The sequence below is a fragment of the Pan troglodytes genome, chromosome 22, assembly GCF_028858775.2.
Source record: "Pan troglodytes isolate AG18354 chromosome 22, NHGRI_mPanTro3-v2.0_pri, whole genome shotgun sequence".
Taxonomy (NCBI): domain Eukaryota; kingdom Metazoa; phylum Chordata; class Mammalia; order Primates; family Hominidae; genus Pan; species Pan troglodytes.
This window is the reverse complement of record NC_072420.2, coordinates 37796932-37814665: the sequence shown is the minus strand read 5'-3', so window position 1 is coordinate 37814665 and position 17734 is coordinate 37796932. Positions and strand designations below refer to the sequence as shown.

Sequence of the window (17734 nt, the reverse complement as noted above, 5' to 3'; positions counted from 1 at the left end):
ATCTTCCTCCATCCCTTTATTTTGAGCCTATATGTCTCTGCACGTGAGATGGGTTTCCTGAATACAGCACACTGATCAGTCTTGACTCTTTATCCAATTTGCCAGTCTGTGCCTTTTAATTGGAGCATTTAGCCCATTTACATTTAAGGTTACTATTGTTATATGTGAATTTGATCCTGTCATTATGATGTTAGCTGTTTATTTTGCTCGTTAGTTGATGCAGTTTCTTCCTAGCCTTGATGGTCTTTACAATTTGGCATGTTTTTGTAGTGGCTGGTATCGGTTGTTCCTTTCCATGTTTAGTGCTTCCTTCAGGAGCTCTTGTAGGGCAGGCCTGGTGGTGACAAAATCTCTCAGCATTTGCTTGTCTGTGAAGTATTTTATTTCTCCTTCACTTATGAAGCTTAGTTTGGCCGGATATGAAATTCTGGGTTGAAAATTCTTTTCTTTAAGAATGTTGAATATTCGCCCCCACTCTCTTCTGGCTTGTAGAGTTTCTGCCGAGAGATCAGCAGTTAGTCTGATGGGCTTCCCTTTGTGGGTAACCCGACCTTTCTCTCTGGCTGCCCTTATCATTTTTTCCTTCATTTCAACTTTGGTGAATCTGACAATTATGTGTCTTGGAGTTGCTCTTCTCAAGGAGTATCTTTGTGGCATTCTCTGTATTTCCTGAATTTGAATGTTGGCCTGCCTTGCTAGATTGGGGAAGTTCTCCTGGATAATATCCTGCAGATATTTCCAACTTGGTTCCATTCTCCCCATCACTTTCAGGTACACCAATTAGACGTAGATTTGCTCTTTTCACATAGTCCCATATTTCTTGGAGGCTTTGTTTGTTTCTTTTTATTCTTTTTCTCTAAACTTATCTTCATGCTTCATTTCATTCATTTCGTCTTCCATCGCTGATACCCTTTCTTCCAGTTGATCGCATCGGTTACTGAGGCTTGTGCATTCGTCACATAGTTCTCATGCCGTGGTTTTCGGCTCCATCAGGTCCTTTAAGGACTTCTCTGCATTGGTTATTCTAGTTATCCATTCATCTAATTTTTTTTCAAAGTTTCTAACTTCTTTGCCATTGGTTCGAACTTCCTCCTTCAGCTCGGAGTAGTTTGATCTTCTGAAGCCTTCGTCTCTCAACTCGTCAAAGTCATTCTCCGTCCAGTTTTGTTCCATTGCTGGTGAGGAGCTGCGTTCCTTTGGAGGAGGAGAGGCGCTCTGATTTTTAGAGTTTCAGGTTTTTCTGCTCTGTTTTTTCCCCATCTTTGTGGTTTTATCTACCTTTGGTCTTTGATGATGGTGACGTAGAGATGGGTTTTTGGTGTGGATGTCCTTTCTGTTAGTTTTCCTTCTAACAGTCAGGACCCTCAGCTGCAGGTCTGTTGGAGTTTACTGGAGGTCCACTCAAGACCCTGTTTGCCTGGGTATCAGCAGCGGTGGCTGCAGAACAGTGGATATTGGTGAATCGCAAATGCTGCTGCCTGATCATTCCTCTGGAAGTTTTGTCTCAGAGGAGTACCCGGCCGTGTGAGGTGTCAGTCTGCCCCTACTGGGGGGTGCCTCCCAGTTAGGCTACTCGGGGGTCAGGGACCCACTTGAGGAGGCAATCTGCCCGTTCTCAGATCTCAAGCTGCGTGCTGGGAGAACCACTACTCTCTTCAAAGCTGTCAGACAGGGACATTTAAGTCTGCAGAGGTTATTGCTGTCTTTTGTTTCTGTGCCCTGCCCCCAGAGGTGGAGCCTACAGAGGCAGGCAGGCCTCCTTGAGCTGTGGTGGGCTCCACCCAGTTCGAGCTTCTGGGCTGCTTTGTTTACCTACTCAAGCCTGAGCAATGGCAGGCGCCCCTCCTCCAGCCTCGCTGCCACCGTGCAGTTTGATCTCAGACTGCTGTGCTAGCAATGAGCAAGGCTCCGTGGGCGTAGGACCCTCTGAGCCAGGTGCGGGATATAATCTCCTGGTGTGCCGTTTGATAAGCCCATTGGAAAAGCGCAGTATTAGGGTGGAAGTGACCCAATTTTCCAGGTGCCGTCTGTCACCCCTTTCTTTGACTAGGAAAGGGAATTCCCTGACCCCTTGCGCTTCCCGGGTGAGGCCATGCCTCACCCTGCTTCAGCTCACACATGGTGCGCTGCACTCACTGTCCTGCACCCACTGTCCAGCACTCCCCAGTGAGATGAACCCAGTACCTCAGTTGGAAATGCAGAAATCACCTGTCTTCTGTGTCACTCACGCTGGGAGCTGTAGACTGGAGCTGTTCCTATTCAGCCATCTTGGCTCCACCCCTACAGAAATAGTTTCTTATTTCTATTGGCCATTCAGGATTACTCTTCTGTGAAATGCTTACTTGTTTTACTGGCCCATTTTCTATGGGGTTTCTTATTTACTTTAGGAATTATGTGCACATTCCAGCTATAAATCCTACCAGTTATATATGTGGCAAATTATCTCCTCTCAAACTACTATTTCATCTATGGTGTCTTTTGACATACACGAGTTTTTAAGTTTGATATAGCCAAATATATCAAGATGGTTGTCTTCACTGCTGATTTGTGCACTGTGTGTTAAGAAATCTTTTCCTGCCTCCTATAAAGACAGCCTCCTATACTTCCTCCCCAGTTTTAAGTCATTTTTCACATTCAGGCACACCCACCCAGAATACGCAGAGATGACCTCTCAATCACTAAGGCACCCTGAAGACTCAAGATGCCCACAGGCCACCTGTCCTCACGCACAGCCTGTCAGTGCTGTGGCTGGGTCCCCACGCTGATCATGGATCTGATGACTCCCCTTTCACATTCTGGAGCTCTACGTAATTTCATATAGCATTTTTATGAACAAACACACCCTATAAACAGATTTTTCACAATGTTGTATGGCATTATTTGCTCAATATAAAATATAGAAGAAACCTACCTTTGGCCAAGTGTTCTTCAGAATAGTGGCTCTCTTTCCATCACCGAGTGCATTTCTAAAAAGAAAAACAAGTATTTAAAAATTTTCACTCTTTTATAGTAAAAGTATTGTATATTGCATATGTGTACTTTGTGAATTTTCCATGTATATTATCTAGTCAAAAGATAATTTTAATTAAAAAAATTCCATATAATATATGTCCATTATAGGAAATTTGGAAAATACAGAAAAATAAAACAAAGGGAAAAAGTCACCCAGAGTCACAATCACAACTACCCAGGAATAACTACTTTTAATATTTCTGAAGTATTTCTTGCACATTTCGACATCGTACCTATGCATAGCATTCTTTTGTTTTTTTTGAGACGGAGTCTCGCTCTGTCACCCAGGCTGGAGTGCAGTGGCGTGATCTTGGCTCACTGCAACCTCTGCCTCCCGGGTTCAAGTGATTCTCCTGCCTCAGCCTCCCAAGTAGCTGGGATTACAGGCACATGCCAGTACACCCGGCTAATTTTTTGAATTTTTAGTAGGCACAGGGTTTCACCATGTTAGCCACGATGGTCTCGATCTCCTGACCTTGTGATCCACCCGCCTTGGCCTCCCAAAGTGCTGGGATTACAGATGTGAGCCACCATGCCCAGCCAATAACATTCCTATTTGTATGTTTTTCTGTACTATTTCTGCATGTCAGTAAGACTTTCCAAATGTATCACTACCAGGTCTTTCACACAACATCAGTTAAGCTACACTGAATAGAGCATGGAAGCTAGACCATAAGACCCAGGTTAGGTCTAATTTAATCACTAATTTTCTTGGGGCTATTAGGGAGTTATTAACATCTCTGGGCCCATTTTTCTCATCAGTAAAATGTAAATAATTCTGTTCTACCTGTTCTGAGGTAGATATTAAATTAGATACTACATTATTAAATGTACTTTCATAACCTACCAAGTACTAACAGATCCATACCACAGTCTATCAGTTTCCTGGCTTCCTTATCTTCAATGACTTCCACCTCTAGCCCAACTCAGCCACCCATCACTGCACCCATGGAACTTAGGGTGTTCAAACTCAAAACTGTTCAAACTTCAAACTGTTCAATCACTAATTCAGGTATCCAACTCTCTCTATAACCTTGCTTATCCCATTTAACTTGTTCAACTGTTCCTATCTCCTCAGGGTACCCAACTCACTGACTTATCCACCTTCTTTTTTCAACGTAGATTAATATTTGCTGGTTCATCATTTCACATTCATATTTATGCTAATTCATCACTCTTAAAGAGATTACAAGGAAGAACAAAACTAGATAACTTATACTACCAGATATCAATACCTACTAAAAGGTTACGTACAAAAAAAAAAAAAAACCAACTAGATAAGGATAGACAACCTGACCAACAAAATAGAACAGAGAAACTAGAAATGGATTCTTACACATAATGACCTGATTCATGACAAAGGTGATACTGCGGTACATGGAGAAAATATACTCTTATAATAAATGGTGCTGGGTCAATTGGACATCCATATGGATCTTTTTTCTTTTTTTTGAAACAAGGTCTCACTCTGTCACCCAGGCTGGAGTGCAGTGCCAGTCCCTCTCACTACAGCCTTGACATCACAGGCTCAAGCGCTCCTCCCACCTCAGCCTCCTGAGTAGCTGGGAATATAGGCACATGCCATCATGCCTAGCTAATTTCTGGCTAATTTTTGAATTTTTTTGTAGAGACACGGTCCCACTATGTTGCCCAGGATGGTCTCAAACTCCTGGGCTCAAGCAATTCTCCTGCCTTGTCCTCCCAAAGTGCTGGGAATACAGGCGTGAGCCACCGCACCTGGCCCATATGAATCTTGAACACTACCTCACACTAAATACAAACACCAGGTCCAGATGGACTGCAGATCTGTACATCAAAGTTGAACAATTAAACCTTTAGATGAAACATAGAAAATCTGGTGACCTTTGAATGGGTAAAGATGATAAACAGAACACAAAAAGAGCTTATCACAGAGGAAAAAACTCATAAACTGTACTACATTAAAATTAGTAACTTGTTTGTGAAAACATCAACAGTGAAAAGGCAAGCCACTGAATGTGAGAAGATATTTGCAATACATATATCTGACCAATGACTCATATTCAGAATACAAAAGAAAAACTCCTAAAAATGAATAGGGCATTCTACTCAAGAGAAAAAAATAGCAAAAGACTTAAACAGGCACTTCACAAAAGAGAATATCCAATAAGGTCTTCACAAAAGAGAATATCCATAAGGTCAATAACCTTATGAAAATCTGAAACATCCTTAATCAATTTATGAAAATACAAATTATAATCACAGTGGTATACCACTACACACCCACCAGAATGTCGAAAAGAAAAGATGAAAAATAGTAAGTGTTGAGGGCACAGAACTGAAATTCTCATATGCTGCTGTAAGAGTACAAAATGATACAATCACACAGGAAAGCTAAATGCATATAAGCATACCCTCTGTCCCAACAATTCCACTCCTTAATTATACACTCAACAGAAATAAATACATATGTTCACAACAATACTACCTGTAAAAGCCAAATAGGAGAAGCTACCCAAATGCCCATCAACAATAGAATGGATAAAATGTGGTATATTCATGCAATAGATGAACACTTTACAACTACATGCAACAATATGGATCTCAAAAACGATGCTGAAAACCAAACATAAAAGAACACATAGTATATTATTTCATTACATTGCACTAAAATAGGCAAAATTAACCACTGGAAGCCAGGATGGTAGTTATCCTGGGGGAGGAGATGGATCATGACTAGGAGGAGGGTCATGACTAAGAGGAACTTCTGGGGTACTGGGGTTGTGATCTGCATGCTGGTTACAGTTGTTTGACTTCTGAAAATTCCAGCTGCACTTAACACTTGTATACTTTTCAGCATGTGTATTAAGATTTTTTTTAAAGGACATAAGACAAAGTTGTCCTTCTTCTGCTAAAGATGTCTGAATTACAGCAGCCATCCTACATTCTGAGGGGACAGCCTGAGGACCAAGTCACACACTGAGGCTGGAAAAATCTAAGTCTCTGATGACATTGTTGAGCCACTGAATATACAACCCTAGTGCCACCTTCTTCTGGAACTCTTGAATAAGGTAAGTTTTCTTTATCATTTAAAGAGACTCACCCTGGGTCTCTCTCCCCAAATACCTTTAAAAGCTGCCTATGCTAGCTGTCTCCATTTCCTTGCATTTCTCAACCCCATCTAATTGGCATGTTTGACGCTTCCCACTGACAGCTCTCCCTAAGGTTAGTGAATGATGTCCATGTTGCCAAATCTAAGTTCCACTGTAACTGGCTTCTCAGTAGCCAACAGACACTGCTGACCACTTTTTTACTTACTTCTATGACACCACACTTAGTCTTTGTTCCACCTCTCTGGTCACATTTTAATACTCTCCTGGGCAGGCTCATCCTTCTCCAATTGGCCATATGTGTTCAAGGCTCAATCCTGATTCCTCTCCTAGTCTCAGCCTAGGTTCTCTCTAGGCCAGTGGGTCTCAACTGTGACTGCACATTAGTACCATCTGGGGAGCTCCTAGAAGCCCAATGCCCAAGCTTTACTCTAGATTAATTGAATCAGAATCTCTGGGGTGGGTGGTATTTGTCAAAGTTCAGTGATTCCAAAGTGCAGTCCAGGTTGAGAAAAACTTCTCTGTAAGCAGTCTCACCCACATCTACAACTTCAAATCATGGAGGCTGGCTATTCCAAACATGTTTCCCATCCAAACCCTCCTTTGAGTTCCAGACCCATATAACTCACTACCTACACAACATTGGAATTTGGATGCTTCAAAGGCACTTCTTTCTTCTTTTTTTTTTTTTTTTTTTTTTTGAGACGGAGTTTTGCTCATCGCCGAGGCTGGAGCGCAATGGCGCTATTTTGGCTCACTGCAACCTCCGCCTCCCACGTTCAAGCAATTCTCCTGCCTCAGCCTCCCGAGTAACTGAGATTAGAGGCACCTCCCACCACGCCCAGCTAATTTTTGTAGTTGTAGTAGAGAAAGGGTTTCACCATGTTGGCCAGGCTGGTCTCGAACTCCTGACCTCTGGTGATCCTCCCACCTCGGCCTCCCAAAGTGCTGGGATTACAGGCGTGAGTCACCATGCCTGGCCTTCAAAGGCACTTCGATTCACTGTCCGAGAGTGAAGTCCAGTTCTACCTCCTACAAATTTATTCCTCTTCCAGCAATCCCAATGTGAGTGAGTAGGCCCATAATCCATGATGCTGCTTAAGGCAGAAATGTCAGAACAGTTCCAACCACCTTCACTCTCACGTTCCAACACCAACCACGAGCAACTTCTGTCAGCTTCACCTCTAAACTCTTGAATCCTTCTACTTTTCCATTCCCACTGTCAATATTCTGCTGGAAGCCATCATCTCCGGCCTGGGCTACTGCAACAGCCTCCTAACCTACACACTACATCCCCTTCAGATCCATTTTCACTATGCTCAAATTTTTTTTTTAAGTACTAATCATGCTCTCTCTCCTCAGTTTAAAATCCTTTACTTTCTTATTGCTCTTAAAGGCCAAAAGCCTTAACACAGACTACAAGGCCCTCCTTGGCTTAGCCTATGAACATACTACCCTCTCCTCTGTATTCAGGCCATCTAGCAACTATCAGTTCCACAAATGCAACAAATTCCTTCCCACTACAGGCCCTCACAATGCCAGCCCACTGTCTGAAACACAGAGGCTGTTTTTGCTCATTTCTGACATTATCCATCAACAGAACCCCAATATTTGTTGAATTAATGCTGAACATTACTTATTATAATATATAGCACTACAAACAGCGTTGTTATAATAGCATATATTATAAATATCACAATTATTAGTATATGAATGCAATTAATATGAATACTAATAAAATTTCACATTTACTGGCATATGACCACATCCTACAACTAAGGCAAAGTGGGCATAGTCAATTACATGATGCTATTGCTTATCCAGACCACTGCAGCCCAGGGTCTAAATAATCAGGTTTGACTTTTGGTAGCAACAATCCCCTGTGCAAGAGATGTATGAAAATGGGACAAGACTCCAGATGCAAACGGTTATTTACTCTTGAAGACTGTGTGACACGGTGAGAGTATTAAACAGAGTAAGAAAGAGAGTTCTAGTCCAGGTGCTCCAACTTATTGCTCTTACTTGGGGAAGTGTTTTTATTTCTCCAGCCCCTCCCCATTACTGCATATAAAATATGCTACATTCTGCCCTAAAAGATGATGTTTGTAAAGAACACTTATTCCCTCTCCCCTAGTTTCCATGTGGATTTGCTAATTATTCCTGAACTCTTTCCTCTCCCCACCTTTGGCTAACATCCCCAGATGATGAATAATAATTTATCTAATGGTGAGGGAGGGACACTAATCACACGTGACTTCACCTCTTCTTTTTCTCACTCTTTGGAATCCTTTTATTTTTTTAGACATGGTCTCACTCTATCGCCCAGGCTGGAGTGCAGTGGCGCAATCTCAGCTCACTGAAACCTCTGCCTTCTGTGTTCAAGCGATTCTCTTGCCTCAGCCTCCTGAGTAGCTGGAATTACAGGCATGCACCACCATGCCCACCTAATTTTTGTATTTTTAGTACAGACAGGGTTTCACCGTGTTGACCAGGATGGTCTCAAACTCCTGACCTCAAGCGATCCATCCGCCTCAGCCTCTCAAAGTGCTGGGATTACAGGCACGAGCCACTGCACCCAGCCTTACTCTTTGGAATCTAAAACACCAGATTCCCTTTTTTTCCAGGCTTAAAGTTCCCCAGAGCCCAGTTCTGTCTGACTGTGGGTGAATTATTAGGTTGTTGCAAAAGTAATTAGGGGTTTTGCCATTATTTCTAAAAACCACATTTACTTTTGCACCAACCTAATAGTAACCAGCCCCTTGACTATCAGACTTAAGGCCTGTTCTCCAATTGCATCAGTAATAAAGGCAATATTTGATCACCATTTGCCTGTCTTTTCCATCCACCTTTTAACTGATTCTGGACTTGGAAGGGAAAGGAGATGCTATTTATTGACTCTCTTAAACCATACCATAAAAAGTATGCAAGAATTTTGCAAGCCATATAAGGGATATTCCTTTTTTCCTCAATTATAATTATTTTCAGGATATGACCAGATCAATAAAGAAATAACAACTATTCCCCAAGTTTCCAGATCTTCCAACTACGGAACAAAAGCAAGATTCAGGTATAATGGTCAGTCACTGACAAATATGCAGTGAGTAATAACCATGGACTGAATAAACATACATTTTAAATAAAAAGTGTCTGTAATTAAAATGATATGTTCTTTCATTCATATATCATAATGAGTAAAAATAAATTTATCAGAAATGTGTCCTACAGATATATTTGAACCTGACTGTAAAACATAAGTAAAAAGATAATCATTGCATAGGTATATATAATCTTTAAAATGGAAATAATCTACATACTAATATATCTATAATTTAACATTGTAAATAAAATAATCTATATACTAATATAAACTAATATATATATAAACTATATACTAATATAATACAAACTAATGGATTACATAGGCAATCCATTCAGTAAAACACTGTGCAGCCATGAAGAACAAGGTAGGTCTCTATATACAGATCCAAAACAAGCTCCAAGACTTAAATATAAAAAAAAAGCAAGATGTACAATAGTGTATGTAGTATGTTCCTACTCATTTAAAGAAAAAGACATATACATTACATTAAACCAAATAAAACTGCCTATATTCTGACTTACAAAAATGGCAATTTCATTTGGTTCAACATAAATGCTTGTATAGGCATAAAATATTATGGGAATACACAAGGATCTGAAGAGGTGAATCAGAGGATGGGTCAGAGCTGGGCGAGTGTACCTTTTCCTACTCTGTTGCTTACCATGTGCATTTGTTACTGTTTTTTTAAAAAGGGGGTATACCCCAAAGAAGACTGAAAAAAGTAAATGTTTTCTTCAAAAGCAAATTCAGTGGCTTCTAAGTAAAAATCAAGAGACCACACCAGAGGGCAGAGTGAGGAATAATTCACCAAACCAACACACACACACACAAGAATTTGTGAAATTCTCACAGAAACATACAGTGCTTTATATCTCTAGTCTTCCAGAAATTTAGGGGGGAAAAAAAGCAACAAGAGAGGAGTTAGTTAAAGTCTATCTGTCTGCTACCAATCACAGTTGGGATCTGATGGAAGGCAGTTATCATGTGATGGGTAAATACTTAAATGAATACCAACAGTTCAAGTAAACACCAAGTTTAAAAATACATGAGTTTCCAAAGCAATTCAAAAACGATTCAAGCTAAGCATTCCCTTTCTCCAATTAACATTTGCCCTTACACAGTTCATCACATCCCACCGAAGAATCTGAATTTTCCAAGAGTCCCACAAGAATGAATTGAACACTAAGTGGGCAAAGCCTAATCATGTACATTACATAAGCTGTTGGAACTGCAGAAGGTACAGATATGACTGATTCCTTTGTCCAGATTCTTGACTAAACTGAAAAGTTCTGATTACTATAATTACAACGATCACTCTCAAATGCCCTATAGTTACCAACTCATATTTGAAAAGTACGCTTTGAGAAGGAGCAGAATAAAACGGACATCTCATCTTCTAAGCCAGGTGTCCTGGGATAAACACAATCCTCAATGTGAAGATTTGAAGGGGAGAGGCTGTGGCAGGAGTTGGGGCGCAGGAGGCAGCGCAGTTCCCCAACCCCTGCCTCATTCCAACCCCATCTCCTGCGTTTTCCAAGCGCAACATGCGCAGGCCCGGGGGGGTTTTGAAAGGCTCTTGGCCTAACTTATATTCACCCAAAAGTGGTTGGATTTACAAACTGTATGACTATTTTGGCATTAAAATAATCACTGCCACTGCCACCATGTTTGAAGGAAGCATCTGTTTCCCCATGTATACCTCACCTCAGGCTTCCCCATGCACATTTCACGCTTCTGCAACTGGCCTTACAATACTTATATTTCTCTTTTCAAGATCATTGTTCACTATTTTATCCTTGATGTTTAGTGGTCACTGTTTCTGTTCTTTTTCTGTTCCTTTTATCATGTGTATTTTAATTATTTTGTTTTACTTTTTATCAAATATTTCAAGTATACATAACAGTACAGAGAACAACATTAACAAAATGAACACCCATGTACCAATGGCATACCACCTTAGCAAGAAATATGTTGCCATATACTTCAGCTCTTTTTGTAGTAGTTTGTTACAGTTGACACCCACTGTGTACCACCCCTCCCAACTCCAATCCCTTTTCCCTCCTTCTCTCCCCAGCCACTCCCCGGGTGTTTAACATGCCCATGCATTTTTAAACATTGTTAATACACAGTCTGTATATATGCATATTGTTTTGCATGTTTTTAAACATTAATAAATGGCATCACAGTGTACAAATCATTCTGCAACTTGCTTTTTCACTCAACATTGCGTTCATTTTAACTGCCATATAGAATTCCATTGTATGAATATACCATATTTATCCATTCCCCTATTGATGGCCATTTAGGTTGTTTTCATTTCTTTACTCTTACAAACAATGCTATCATGAAGGCATGTACATATCTTCTTGGGTACACATTTGAGAGTTCAGAGGATATGAGCCTAGAAGTGGGTTGCAGAGTATGCACATCTTCACCTTGTCAAATTGCTCTCCAAAGTGATTGTACCAATTTACACTTTCTCCAGCTGAATATGAGAGTGTCCTTTGTTCCACATCCTCTCAAACACTTGGTATTACGAGATTTTTAAGCTTTTGTCCATCTGATGGGTATAAATGAGAAACTCGTAGTTTTTAATCTACATGTCCTGGAAGGATAATCATTTCCTCATAAATGTTTATTGACTATTTAGACCATTTATTTTTTAATTTTTTCGACTTTCACATTCCCTTTTATTCTATCACCACCTTCCCGTAGTGATTAATAGTAGAGACTCTACATCCAGGCTGCCTGGGTTCAAATTCTGGCTCCATCACATCCACCTAGTGTCCTCAGACACTTTGCTTGGCCTCCCTATACCTGTTTCATCATGTGTAAAAAGGCAGTAGCACCTACCTCACGTAGTTGTGAGGGTTTTACGAGTTAATACACATTAAATGCTCAGAACAGTGATAACCGTGTTGTAAGATACAGTATTATTATTTTTACCCTTTTAGATATCAATCTTGCCAAAGTTCTTTTTTAAATTGAATCTCTTTTTCATTTAAAGTTTCAACTTATATTTTCTAATCTTTCAGGATAAATTAATTATTTCAGAAGTTTTAGCATTCAAGACTTTAACCCTTTTATTCCTTTCTAGTATTAAAATGTCCCATTTCTGTTCTCTTTGGACATCTCAATTCTTGCTTCAATGACAGCAGATAAGAAGTCTGGCCTTCCAGAACAGCTGAGGAGTGCATCCTCGCCAAACTGGGGGAGGGTGGATGCTTTACCCCCAGCTGTCCCTGCAGCTGCTCAGCCAGATTTCCACAGCAGATCCAGCATCCCTCTGCTTGGGAGCTTCAAAACATCTTAATCTCAGTAACTCAGATAAAAGTCTTTCTCAGGCATGGGTCCTCCTGTGTCAATGGCACATCTGAATTACTGGCAACGTGCTCTTTCCTTAAGTCACACCATCTAGTCACCTGATCAGGAGTTATATATACTATGGACTCTGAAAACATTATCCCTACATTATTGAGCAAATCATATAGACAATGTATGAGGAGGTAGGAAACACCAGCAAAACCAGTGTGGTAAAACACTTCGTGCATAAAGTAGGCATCCAATATATATTGCTGATTGCCTAATAAGAAACAAAGGAACAATGCTGCTGACCTGGCTTTAGTGAAATGTAGATGGTATTAAACCACAAGCTAGACCATCAGCAAGGAGGTACAAGGATAGATCCACAAGCTGCTCTTGGCCTTTACCTCACCAAACTACCTAGCTTCTGTACTTCTACTCTGATTCACCTCCTGTTGCAGCAAGGTATTAGAAGGATCTTCCTTGTGTGTCTAGCATCCAACACTCATGAAAGAGAGCAGAAACACCCTGGTGTGCCTCTCAGCTCTCAGAAATGGAAAGTGGATAACCTTCTGCCAGGCAATATTTCAGACAGGCACCTCAGTTTTCACAAGAGGCTAGCCAAGTTGCCAACCTATTCATCTGATCTTGAAAGCATACAAATTCACCTTCAAACAGCACAAAATAAATGCAATTCTGGACCTAGCCAGAAGCAATAACCTAAAGACATGTGCAGCTCATTTCTTGTCAGAACCCGTTGAGGACAGTGGTATTGATGGAAGACTGTGTCAAGCCCATCCATTCCTCTAGTCTAGATAGCCTCGGTTTATCCACGGCTTAAGCCATCTAAAAGCTGCATAACGTTAATACAGCGGTATTCTCCAAGGTGGTTGGATTACTGGTGATTTTTATTTTCTTCTTTTTAAACTCTTGTATTTTCCAAATTTTCTACCATGAGAATGTGTTCTGTTTACAATAAAAGAAAAACACAATAAATGTTATTTTTAAAGCTACATGCTTAGAGTTTACTACCTTCCCCACTCCCACCCTCCCATACAAGCGCTTTCACTGAAAAACAACTGATAGCAGACTCTCAGCTTTCATGAGAAAACTTCACAAAAAAAGTATTTGTGAAACCCAAAACTGTGCTTTCAGGGAGTTTTTTGCTATGCATAAGATACTGCTGAGATCATTCTCTACTCCATCACTCAATTAATATTACAGCCCAACTTCTTTCAAAACTAAATACTAGGAAAACTGTTTCACCTGACCAATTGGTGTCCTGTTTCTTTATGGACAATGAGAATTAAGTAACTTGTCAAGTTTTCCCATTTCATTTTGGGCAGCTGAAGGTCAGAGGCAAATATGAATTATAACTAATACCTATGCAGGACCTTATGCCTATGTAGCTTGGTTCTGAGAATCCCAGATTCCAACTTCGTTTTCTGGTTTGTTTTCTTTTGAATATTCTTCTACTGTGTGGATGTATTCTTGAATCCACCCTACACCCTTCTTACAGTAAGGCAGGACAAAATTAAATATAATAGTTTACCTGCTCAATATTAATGCTTAATATATATAATTTATGTTCTAAAAATTTTATACTGGGGAACAATAAAATCATGGTGCAGTATCTTTCTCAATCTTTCTTAGCTAATAAATAAAAACTCAGCTCAAATTCAATATAAGGAACTGGAATTAATTATGACTCCACTCTCATAATATTAAATTTATTTGCTTTCTTTCACTTATGAAGGATATTTACTTAATTTTTTATACCAGGATAAACAGAGAAAAGATGAAAATGCTTCTTTTATATGGATTAATTAACAGAGCATAAAGAGGTAATATAGGTGCCATAAACACAGACTTTGACATCATCAGATAAAATCTGTGTTCAAATCTTGGTATCACTATTTACTAGCGGTACACTTTGGTCATGTAAAATGTGGACTATAACATTACCTACCTATTACGGGTGCTGTGAGAACCAAATAACATATGCAAAGCACTTAAAATAATGCTTAACATATGTCTGCACTCCATCAGAATAGCTGCTGCTGTCACTGTTGTTATTATATACAAAGCCTAAGCATACTCTTTTAACTACTTAAGTATTTCTGCCAAAGAACTAGTCAAGGATTTTCTTGTATACCTGCAAAACAGAAAAGTTTCCCAAAAATGGGTATTTAGCATAATAATTCAGTGGTTGAGATACTTTAACCAACTTACCTAAACTGTCCAGTACGAAGAAAACAAAGAGCTCGGTTACCATAAAGAAGGTAGTTTTCAGGTCTTAAAAAGACACAATGTTTAGTCAGTAAAGCACATTACACATGAAACAAATAAAAATCACAAAGAAAACATAAGGCATGAGAAAACTTTTTTTAAACTTTACATATGTGTGGCAAAGCAAAAAGAATACAGGACCTGGAGTCTTAACTGGCGAAGTCCCCGTTCCTTCACTTCTTACATAAGTAACTTTGTTTGAACCAACCTCAACTTCCCTATATTCAAAATGAAGATAACTCTAATTGCTCTAACTCATAGGGCTGTTGGGGGATCAAACGAGACATATTAAAGAGCTAGCAAACTACAGAGTAACTCTAGAGGATAGGATTACTTATATAATAAGTCAGGACTATGTCGTTTTGACAAAGAACTGAGAAAGGAAGCCTACAGTAATTGCAAATTAAAATAGCTTCATTTGAACTTTTGTTTTTTAGTTTTATCTGACTGTGTGGTGAAACGTGTCTCCCTTTCCTCCACTTCTTCCTCAAAAGAATAGGGCGGCAGCCTTTCAGAGGTGGTACACTAACCGGATTCCCTCATTCCCTGTGGAGATGCACAAGGGAGGAAAAAGAGCAGTGGCTACAGAGCACCCTTCAAAGGCTGCTACAATATTAGGTGGCCTGACTGAGACAATAGGGGCACAGTTATGAGGCACATCTGGAGGAAAGCTACAAAATTCTAGCAGCTGAGCAAAGAGAAGACAAGGTAGAGAGCATGTATGCATTCTCTCAATTATCCTGTAAAAGTTCCCTCTTAGAAAGCAAAAAACCCTGAATGGGTGGCATCTTAACTATTAAGAACTAATCCTTTAATCCTTTTTGACCAGTTAATAACTTGGGAGGACTTGGTTGATAGCAAAATGAGAACAAGACAAAAGAGGTAACTCTGTACTGGAAAGTTTTAAAGAAAATGGAACAGAAAATTCACAATTTTGCCTGACTTGCTCAAGTTATGCTACTACGTTAGCTTCATATACCCAGGCCATCTCCAATGCTTCTAACGCCCAAGGATGAGAAAATCTATTCTGCATAACAAGTTGGAAGATACTCTCCAATTCTCCGTCTTGTTTTTATTTCTTCTGACTACCATTCTAACTTGATCTGCCATAGAAAAAGCATCTCTTTTGTTGTATTTGCTCTTACCTATATTCAATGGCTCTGGTGTAATAGATAATAGCTATATCAAATCTTTCTTTGGAAAACTCTTCATTTCCTTTCATTTTCATTAGTTCTCCTTGCTGAGAAACCAAGGTGAAAGAAGACCCATCAATTAGCTCCAAAAATAATCAAGAACCCAATACCTAGTAAAAATGGATCTGGATTTCTATCTTCGATATCAGAAATAACATAGGGGATTATTTATGTAGAAAATGAGATTACAATACCCAATATTTTGTTATATATATATATATATATATATATATATATATATACATACACACACACACACACCCACTACACACACACACACACACACACACATTTTTAGAGACAGGGTCTCACTGTCACCCAGGTTGGAGAGCAGTGGTGCAATCACAGCTCACTGCAGCCTCCATCTCCCAGGCCCAAGGGATCCTCTCATCTCAGTCTCCCAAGTAGCTAGGACTACAAGTGCACCCCACCATGCCAAGCTAATTTTTAAAAATTTTTTGTAGAGACCAGGTCTTGCTATGTTGCCCCAGCTGGTCTTGAACTTCAGACCTCAAGCAATCCTCCCACCTCGACCTCCCAAAGTACTGGGACTATAGGTGTGAGCCATCATGTGCAGCCTCGGCATATATATTTAAATAAACCTGTCTTGAATACTCAACACTAACTTTGTTAGAGAATATTAAAAAGTAAACAAAACCATCACCTTATGAATAATTGCTAAAATTTTGTGCGGTATTTGGCAGACCCACTTTTAAATATACCTTATCAATAAGGCTAAAAAATAGATGCAAAGTAGAATTTTAACTTTAGGTTAGCAAATGTGATATTATTCAAAAAGCCTTAGCGCCGAAAAACATATGTAAATCAATAACATAGAGGCAATGCTGATTAGATTAATTGCAAAGCATGAGTTGGTAGGTTAACGAGAATATATATGAAAGGTGCTAGAGAAAAAACTAAAACTTTTCATTTCGAACACTCAATTTTTTAAAAATAAACTAAATCACATCATATCAACAGCATTAGGGAATTCAATACAACATTAAATATTTTCCCAAATTCCTTTTATAAAATTGAGTTAAAGTCCTATTTCCTATGAGCGAACAGTGTAGCACGTGAATTACATCCCAGCTGTTACCAAAGAAAATCATATTTCTTCAACTCATTAAAGACTAAAGTTTTTAAAAACCAAATTTTCACTTTCAATTAATGGTTTTTAAATCATTAGGAAACTCTGATCAAGATATTAGTTCTTTCCCTCAAATATGTCATCCAATTTTATGAATTGTATGTTGTCAGCAGTTTTATTAACTTCCTCTGAGTGTTAAAAAGTTCTAATGGGCAAATCTTAAAATATATTTATAATATTCATTCTCACCTCTATACAATCCATACAACTTTGAGTTTTAAGTTCTTCAAGCAAACTGCAGTCTTCCATTACAATTTTAGTTATGTGGTACTTGTCTAAATTTTATTTTTAGGAGAGAGCAAGAGAGAACATTTGTTAAAAAAAAACAAATTGGTATTGATAATATTCTAATTCTTAAGTTAGGTGAGTCCACAACGGTCCTATATTATTATTCTTTCTAAATAGCACATGTTTCTTGTAACCTTTTATGTCTATTAAATAACTCAGTAAAAAAATAAACTGATAAAATGTTGCAGAAAACATCAGTTATTGCTTGCTATGAATCTAATCTCACTTTTTATTTCTAGCAATAAAAAACCTTTATTATTATATTAGTTGTAATTGTATTTACAATAAATGCTCTGTCATAACATATTCC

General features: G+C 39.1%; 1 protein-coding gene across 23 annotated transcripts in view; it reads right to left on the bottom strand.

The window, feature by feature from the left end:
* The window catches only part of TTC3 (tetratricopeptide repeat domain 3), a 129820-nt gene that overhangs the window by 91350 nt on the left and 20736 nt on the right, over positions 1–17734 (bottom strand). For 10 of the 23 annotated variants that reach the window (XM_016938526.4, XM_063803661.1, XM_063803660.1 and 7 more), the window contains 4 exons: positions 17326–17411; positions 15939–16033; positions 14737–14799; positions 2912–2966 (listed from right to left, as the gene is read on the bottom strand). In XM_016938526.4, the coding sequence (XP_016794015.3) occupies positions 2912–2966; positions 14737–14799; positions 15939–16033; positions 17326–17411 (299 nt within the window). Of the gene's footprint in view, positions 1–2184; positions 2281–2911; positions 2967–11636; positions 12468–14736; positions 14800–15938; positions 16034–17325; positions 17412–17734 lie in introns of those variants that run through there. The other 13 variants (XM_024352459.2, XM_063803671.1, XM_063803668.1 and 10 more) reach the window with 4 other exon arrangements.